Source organism: Triturus cristatus, chromosome 8, assembly GCF_964204655.1.
Source record: "Triturus cristatus chromosome 8, aTriCri1.1, whole genome shotgun sequence".
NCBI lineage: Eukaryota > Metazoa > Chordata > Amphibia > Caudata > Salamandridae > Triturus > Triturus cristatus.
Window position 1 is genome coordinate 1,578,975,821 of NC_140591.1, and position 9,149 is coordinate 1,578,984,969.

Genomic DNA, 9,149 nt, shown 5'->3' on the forward strand with positions numbered 1-9,149 from the left:
ATCGCAAACATTTAAAACCCATGCTTTTACAACGCAGTTTTTACATCGCAACATCCATTACAACGCATGATTTTACAACGCATACCATCACAAGGCATTTTTAGAAACTACATTTACAACGCATGTCACTACAACTCATACCATTACAACGCATAATACTTTTAGGGCAACAGTAGGGCAAGTGTTGAATAGTGTAGGGGTAAAAATTACTATTCCCACTCCAGTGAGTGCAACAGTAGGGTAAGTGTTATATAGTGTAGGGTTAAAAAGTACTATTCCCACTCCAGTGAGTGCAGCAGTAGCGTAAGTGTTGGATATTATAGGGTTAAAAACGTACTATTCCCCATTACTTTCCTTATAATGCATTGCGATGGCATGTGTTGTAGTGACATGCGTTGTAATGGCTACGTTGTAATGGCATGCGATGTAAAAGATGTTTTGTTGTAATGACTGTGTTGTAAAGGTAGTGCGTTGTAATGACTGCGTTGTAAAGGTTGTTTCCCCTTCCCTACATTACATACATGCCAGTTCTTGAGGACTGACTTTTTACCCAGATATGACACTGCAGTCAGAATGCGGGTTTTCCCTAGTTCGATTCTCATATATTATGCATGAGGCTTCATGGAAGCACAACAGGACTAACAGCATAATTACCATCTTCTGTATAATATCTATGTATAAAGTTCAGGCCCGATGTCATCCTCCAGTAACACAGCAAGGTAGGACCCCTGGGGAGACCTGTGGGTATATATACATCATGTCGTGCTTTAGAAAGACAGAGGAGACAGTGACTTTCTGGCTGACACACTAACCAGAGACGCTAAGATTCCTGCATGCAGACGATCCAGCTAACAGTGGTCTAACATCCCTCGCAGGGTGTCCAACTAGAGACCAGGACAGGGTCCCATATTCTCTCATTCTCAAGTAATGGGTTGGACTAGATCCTAGAGGGATTCTTGGCATAACACCTACATAGATGCTAGGTACATTTAGGTACACTTAGTTAGGCAGACATCGTAGGAGTTTGCACTTTTTGGATTCACTTTTTATCCTGTGTTTTATATACTTGTAGGTATTCATGATTATTGCAAGATGGTAGAACTATACCATCCTTTTACTTTTGCGGTGTTGCTGATCATATATCTGTGCTACTGTCTAATGTTTGTTGCAGCTCATATATTGTACACTAGAATAACAGCTGTTCAAGAAATACTTATTGAAACACCCAGCCTGTTTATCTTGTATATCTCTGAGACAGACAAAGTAAGTGAGCACGAGTGACTGAGTGAAAAGTAGTATATTGTTTCCACGATCCTTGGGAATCAGGGTTGTCATTTTCTGAGGTTTCCAGAAACTATTCTGTCCCCGATAAGAGGAGATTCTAGTGGCACTGTGAGCTATCTGATGCAAAACAGGCTAACATATCCGGTGGAGGTACACAGAATCAGTCTGCCACCAAACCAACAGTTTGTGTTATCCGAAACAAGCAGATCCTGTACAGGAAATATAGGAACTACACAACAATGGCTTCAAGCCTACCATTGTAAACTGACTGCTGCAGTTTAAACCCCCAGTTGGACCTTTTCAAAATAGCCCTTTTTGACAGGCAGAAATCTCCTTTTAAACTTTTAGTAAGACACCACTGTTTAGGCCGTGATGCCCACAAGGTAGGGTGAATGGCTTTTAAACGAGGGACATGTAGAAAAATGATGTCAATATGTCCCTTCAAGAATGAGGCCTCAAAAGTAATTTTTACAGTGGCAGGTCTAACTCTACAATGAACGAAACCGGAGTTCTGATTAAAATACTAGTACTGTTGACTCTAGAAAAGGACCAGGTGAAAAAAATAATAAGCCACTATTTTTAATTGATATCAAATATCCAATTCAATTGCCAAGTCATATATTTTAATAAATATTGAGGTATTGGAATTTAAAAATAAGTTACCCAATACCTTTATGAGCTTTCAAGTGGTTAATTTGCATTCTTTTTCCAGGTACTCCCAGCCATTCCTCAGCCTTGAATGGGGTGTGAGACTCCTCCCAGGAATACACAATCAGCTGTTCCTAAAGGGCAGAGAGGACTCTTCTGAGCTCAATAGAATATGCAGGTTGGGGACTGTACAAAATGCGAAGTGGGTCGCACACCGCTCGTCATACTAGCAAATAGCCCCATAGGATTCTGGAGAATGTAGTGACAGCGGCGGGTACACCTATGCCACGAGTAAAAAGTTTAAAATGCCATCCCTGGACACGTGTTTCGAGGTAATTGCCTCTCGTCAGCAGGGAGCAGGTACGTATGCGGGGTGCTGTAGACTGCCAAAAATTATCAGGTATAGTACCTCTCACGGCGCGCGGGTGCGGGATCCGGGCTCGTCAACCCATAGCTCAGGGAGCTTTAAATACAAAATGCGAAGTGGGTCGCACACCGCTCGTCATACTAGCAAATAGCCCCATAGGATTCTGGAGAATGTAGTGACAGCGGCGGGTACACCTATGCCACGAGTAAAAAGTTTAAAATGCCATCCCTGGACACGTGTTTCGAGGTAATTGCCTCTCGTCAGCAGGGAGCAGGTACGTATGCGGGGTGCTGTAGACTGCCAAAAATTATCAGGTATAGTACCTCTCACGGCGCGCGGGTGCGGGATCCGGGCTCGTCAACCCATAGCTCAGGGAGCTTTAAATACAAAATGCGAAGTGGGTCGCACACCGCTCGTCATACTAGCAAATAGCCCCATAGGATTCTGGAGAATGTAGTGACAGCGGCGGGTACACCTATGCCACGAGTAAAAAGTTTAAAATGCCATCCCTGGACACGTGTTTCGAGGTAATTGCCTCTCGTCAGCAGGGAGCAGGTACGTATGCGGGGTGCTGTAGACTGCCAAAAATTATCAGGTATAGTACCTCTCACAGCGCGCGGGTGCGGGATCCGGGCTCGTCAACCCATAGCTCAGGGAGCTTTAAATACAAAATGCGAAGTGGGTCGCACACCGCTCGTCATACTAGCAAATAGCCCCATAGGATTCTGGAGAATGTAGTGACAGCGGCGGGTACACCTATGCCACGAGTAAAAAGTTTAAAATGCCATCCCTGGACACGTGTTTCGAGGTAATTGCCTCTCGTCAGCAGGGAGCAGGTACGTATGCGGGGTGCTGTAGACTGCCAAAAATTATCAGGTATAGTACCTCTCACGGCGCGCGGGTGCGGGATCCGGGCTCGTCAACCCATAGCTCAGGGAGCTTTAAATACAAAATGCGAAGTGGGTCGCACACCGCTCGTCATACTAGCAAATAGCCCCATAGGATTCTGGAGAATGTAGTGACAGCGGCGGGTACACCTATGCCACGAGTAAAAAGTTTAAAATGCCATCCCTGGACACGTGTTTCGAGGTAATTGCCTCTCGTCAGCAGGGAGCAGGTACGTATGCGGGGTGCTGTAGACTGCCAAAAATTATCAGGTATAGTACCTCTCACGGCGCGCGGGTGCGGGATCCGGGCTCGTCAACCCATAGCTCAGGGAGCTTTAAATACAAAATGCGAAGTGGGTCGCACACTGCTCGTCATACTAGCAAATAGCCCCATAGGATTCTGGAGAATGTAGTGACAGCGGCGGGTACACCTATGCCACGAGTAAAAAGTTTAAAATGCCATCCCTGGACACGTGTTTCGAGGTAATTGCCTCTCGTCAGCAGGGAGCAGGTACGTATGCGGGGTGCTGTAGACTGCCAAAAATTATCAGGTATAGTACCTCTCACGGCGCGCGGGTGCGGGATCCGGGCTCGTCAACCCATAGCTCAGGGAGCTTTAAATACAAAATGCGAAGTGGGTCGCACACCGCTCGTCATACTAGCAAATAGCCCCATAGGATTCTGGAGAATGTAGTGACAGCGGCGGGTACACCTATGCCACGAGTAAAAAGTTTAAAATGCCATCCCTGGACACGTGTTTCGAGGTAATTGCCTCTCGTCAGCAGGGAGCAGGTACGTATGCGGGGTGCTGTAGACTGCCAAAAATTATCAGGTATAGTACCTCTCACGGCGCGCGGGTGCGGGATCCGGGCTCGTCAACCCATAGCTCAGGGAGCTTTAAATACAAAATGCGAAGTGGGTCGCACACCGCTCGTCATACTAGCAAATAGCCCCATAGGATTCTGGAGAATGTAGTGACAGCGGCGGGTACACCTATGCCACGAGTAAAAAGTTTAAAATGCCATCCCTGGACACGTGTTTCGAGGTAATTGCCTCTCGTCAGCAGGGAGCAGGTACGTATGCGGGGTGCTGTAGACTGCCAAAAATTATCAGGTATAGTACCTCTCACGGCGCGCGGGTGCGGGATCCGGGCTCGTCAACCCATAGCTCAGGGAGCTTTAAATACAAAATGCGAAGTGGGTCGCACACCGCTCGTCATACTAGCAAATAGCCCCATAGGATTCTGGAGAATGTAGTGACAGCGGCGGGTACACCTATGCCACGAGTAAAAAGTTTAAAATGCCATCCCTGGACACGTGTTTCGAGGTAATTGCCTCTCGTCAGCAGGGAGCAGGTACGTATGCGGGGACTGTACTCCCGTGTCTAATCCTTCATAACAGGTCTGTCTGCACACATGTAGATGTTTTATGCCCATCAAAATAAGCAAACAAAACATTAGGACAATTCTTCTGTATTGCTTACCTGGTTGCTGAAGGACCCTGCTTTTGTCCTACCAGACTTCTGTCTCAGGATTTGTTGTGGGTACAATGTCTGATTCAAACTGGATTTTACTGTTATATGAAGGAGGGGACTAGCAGTATCATAGTATACTCCTCACACACACACACACACACACACACTCCTCAGAGCCCAGGTTGAGTGTGGTCAAAGACTTATGACATCTTGAAAATGCCCTGACACATAGTATTTAATGCGAGTGTGCAGTAAATAGCCACTGCAAAAGTAGGTAGGCCAGGGCCTGGTCAGGGAGGATTTAGGGTTGCCTTATGGCAGCCCCCACTCACAAACTGATGAAGTCTACTTAGCTGGACCCTCACCCAGCCTTCCTCAAAGCACTGCTGTACTTGTGAAAGGATGTGAGGCAGACTGAATCTGCTGCATTTGGCATCTGTTGAGTGAGAAGGACCTACGGGGGTATAAACCCCTTCAACTTCAAATCTAAGTATGGAAAGATCACTAACAATCAAAGGGCTGATCCTTGGGAGACTTCAGAATTATAAAAAGCTGAAGAGGATATTTCTGTGAAGTATCCCGGCTGCCAGTGGCAACAGGGCTGTGCAGGAGCAGGCACGGGCCCGCCAGGTCAGGAGCTGTTATCACCTTGTCCTCTGCCATCCACCTCATTCATTTTCATTTGGTGGATTTTTATACACAGCTCTGAATCACTCATCTCTGTGGAGTATGCCTGATTCGCCTTATCACCAGTTGTCAAACATGTTTGTACCCCATCGGCTTTATTTGGTGATTTTCACTTACTGTAAAGTCTACCTGGTTGATTCCATCTCACTAGATACTATTTTTTAAATCAGTCTTCTCCCTTGTTCAGTTTTTTCTTTCCTCTTCATATTATCCGTGCCCTGTGGTGTCTTGTGTAGCTTCCTTCAAAGCCATCAGGAGCTGTTCACAATCAGCAGTGTCTGTCTCTTCTTGGTAGTTGAGCCATATGGAAACTCCTATTTCCATGTGCATTTGATAGTGTGCCAGACCACTCCCATACTGTGAGCAGTCCCCTCGGATATCAGCTGCTGGGTTCAGCATGAGGTGGGCCAGCAGTTTTAAAGACAACTGCTTGAGACTGAGGGATGAACACCATGCACCCCTGTACCAATGTGCATAGTGTGGATGTCTGTGTGCACTAGGGTCTTAGCCTTGTAGCCTTGTTGCTAGTGTAGTGATTGAGGTGCAGCATAGGAAGAACACACAACACTCACTGGGTTGCTCCAATCTGGTACAGAGGTTGTGTGTTTGCGGCCCCTGTTATTGTTTATGGAATGACATGAATGTTGTGCTGGGAGATGGTGCAGCCCATATTTTCTAGAATTTTGGGATACAGCCTAGTATCCCAGCTTCATCTGTATGCTTGTGCTAAACTCTGCTGCAAATAATTATTTAACAATTTCAATGAAATTACAACAATGAAATGGCAGTAAATCAGCAGATAACAAGTGCATTTTAAGCTTGGATGTCTGGCAAGAATATTAGAAAGTGACCTAAAAGGAACTAACTTTAGAAGAACATTGTAATAGGATTCAGCACTATGTGTAGTTACCTGGATGATTTTCTTTCATACTGTTACAGCTAATTAGGGAGTATGTATTTGCATTTGGTTTTCCCAAGCATTTTATTGGTTAAATCCTCTCACAGCAATTCTGTAATACTCTGTAAAGTTACTGCATCTCTAAATATGTGATGTTACTGCACATTTTCATCATTTCCAGTGGCGCCTCTATGAGGTAAGGAGTAAAAAAAGAGCGAGCATATAGTAAGCCAGTTCCAATGTAATTCACTTAGTAGAGGACACTGAAGTGGGTGTATGTATAGGAGTATTTACATGCAAGTATAAAAGTTGAGAGCGAGCTATGTAGAGATTTTCTTAAACATTTGTAAAAAACATTTGCATATTTATTTGTATTGACACCCTTTTGCAGAAAATACAAAATATGATTGGAAGAGCTAACGTTTGTTCCAGCCTGAATTAAGGTGCATTGGCTAGCTAATCCTTTAGCTTTGCCAATGCTCAGCATTATAGCCAAAAAGAAGAAAATAAAACATGACTGGCCTCAGCATGAACATGTATGTGTGTGAAGGTGTCACCATGCATGCACAGATATGAGTCATGGCAGTGTATTAGCCTCTTTTTTTGAAACTTTAATTTGATGTTCCTTAAGAATCCAAGATTGCAGACACCCATCTTGGAGTGGTTACGTAATGAATAATAACAAGTGCAGAAGATAAATGGTGAAGTGTGGAGGGCTCACTAACAAACACCAAGAAGGGAGGAGTTAGAGAGCCCTGGAGGTGATGGGGGATATTCAACATTTTTTTTAAACGTTAAAAAAATTATCTGGATTGGGAAATTTGTGGTAAATGATCGACAAGCTGGTGAGAGAGAGGAAACTTGATGATTGTGGGAGGTGGGGATGTGAGAGGGGAAGAAGCATACCTTGCAGAGAGCAGGAACAAATATGCACTATCATGGAGTGCTGGGAGAAAAATAAAAATAAATTGTTCCCTAAATAGACGCAGTAGAAGATTAAAAATCACCCAATTCAGAAACACTGTAAGACAATAATGCTCCAGTTGAAGAACAAATGCAGGAAGAGGAAAACTATTGAATAAGAAGTATTCAAATTAAATAGACAAGAAGGCAAACCCACGATTTTCAATGTGCAGACTCAAAGTTTGCTCTTCGTATTGGTATAGTAGACAGGAAGCCTTTCTTCAACAGAGAGGTAGAGTTGCTTCAAAGCAAGGCCCACTAAGATGTTTTGGATCCATGTTCAGGTTGAAAATAATTTCTATGGTTTTGGTACTACAGCAGTACTGGATATTAAAGTAATGTATGTTATGTGAATCACAGCCGACCTTATCAGATCGCTTATGATCACTGATTCTTTCTTTAAAAAGTGGCTCCATATATTCAGCATGACCTTCACTGTATATTCCGATGTCTGTTACCACCAATTTACTTCTTCCAGAGTATTAAAAATGTGAGTAAACAAAAAAACATAAACTGAATCACATACAATGTGCTCTCTTCTATCATCTAGGTTTGTGCAGTTTTCTGGTGACGGCTCTTAATCCAGAGATCATCATGTTATCCTTCAACTACACTGGATTCACCCCTTCCTCATTCATCCTGCTCGGCTTCCCAGGCCTGGAAGCTCTTCACATTTGGTTTGCTCCCCCATTGCTGGTCATGTATATGGTCACTCTCCTGGGTAACTCCACTCTACTCTTAGCCATAAAAACAGTTGAGACTCTTCACAAACCCATGTACCTATTAATCTCCTTGCTTTCCTGCTCTGACCTGATGTTATCCTCTTGTATCCTTCCAAAAATGCTGGGCATCTTCTTGTTCAGTGCTGGAGAAATCTCTTTCAGTGCCTGCTTCTTCCAGATGTTCCTCATCCATGTTTTTGCTGGAGTGGAATCTGGCATTCTTACAGCTATGGCTTTTGACCGCTTTGTTGCTGTGTGTATCCCTCTCAGATACACCTCACTCTTGCCAAATTCAACCATTGTGAAGATGGCCATAGTGTGCCTTTCTAGGCCTGTACTAATAGTTATCCCATTGCTGCTGCTTGCAGTGAGACTGACCTACTGTTCCAGGTATGTTCCCCATTCATTTTGTGAACACATAGCAGTAGCAAAGCTTTCTTGCAATGACATCACTCTAAATAGTGTGTATGGTCTAGCTATCACCCTCTCTGTTGGCTGTGTGGACCTTCCCTGTATTGCTATGTCCTATTTCCAGATTCTCAGGACTGTGCTACGCTTTCCCAAGAGGGCGGACCGAGTCAAAGCCTTCAGCACCTGCACTGCCCATGTCAGTGTCATGTCCCTCTTCTACATACCCCTGACCTTCTCTCTTGCCATGCACAGAGCCCTGAATGCTGGCGTTCCCCTTTATGTTCACATCATGGTGGTGAATGGCTACCTTCTCCTCCCGCCCGTGGCCAATCCTCTGATTTATGGGGTGAACATGAAGGAAATACGAATGGGCATGCTGAAAACATTTCAAAAGGGAAAGGACATCCTTCAGCTTACCTGACTGGAGACTTGATGGAGCTGGTGTTGGGGGAGGGGGCGGGGGCTGTGACAGTCACTTTGCAATATAGTGAAACAAATAGGGTGAATTAATTTTTACCATTTTGCTGCCGGGGTTTTATGGGATGGAAAATAAAAAGGAAGGCAAACACTGAGGAAGTGAAAGCTAATTTTTAAGTAGCATCTTACATTGCTTATTAGTGAGCTATAGACAACTTTTAAACTTTCTATTCTTTCAACACATAACAGTGAAATAAAGAAAGATATATTCAATTTACCCAAGACAATATCTATTTCATATTTAATAGCAGATCAGAACATCATTCATTCTGAAAAGTAAGTTTACAAGAATGATGGTGATAAGTGGTGAAAATCTTTAGAAGGTCCATTCA

At 44.1% G+C, this 9,149-nt stretch overlaps 1 protein-coding gene across 1 annotated transcript; it reads left to right on the forward strand.

Annotated features, from left to right (window-relative positions):
- Positions 1 to 7,801: 7,801 nt before the first annotated feature.
- On the forward strand, positions 7,802 to 8,761 carry LOC146806230 (olfactory receptor 52J3-like). The gene has a single exon (XM_085623910.1). It carries the CDS (start codon positions 7,802 to 7,804, stop codon positions 8,759 to 8,761), a length of 960 nt encoding a protein of 319 aa, XP_085480036.1.
- The last annotated feature ends 388 nt before the right edge of the window (positions 8,762 to 9,149 follow it).

Bases quoted from the DNA above. Each gene is read 5' to 3' on its own strand.
- LOC146806230 (XM_085623910.1), top strand. From the start codon at position 7,802: ATGTTATCCTTCAACTACACTGGATTCACCCCTTCCTCATTCATCCTG.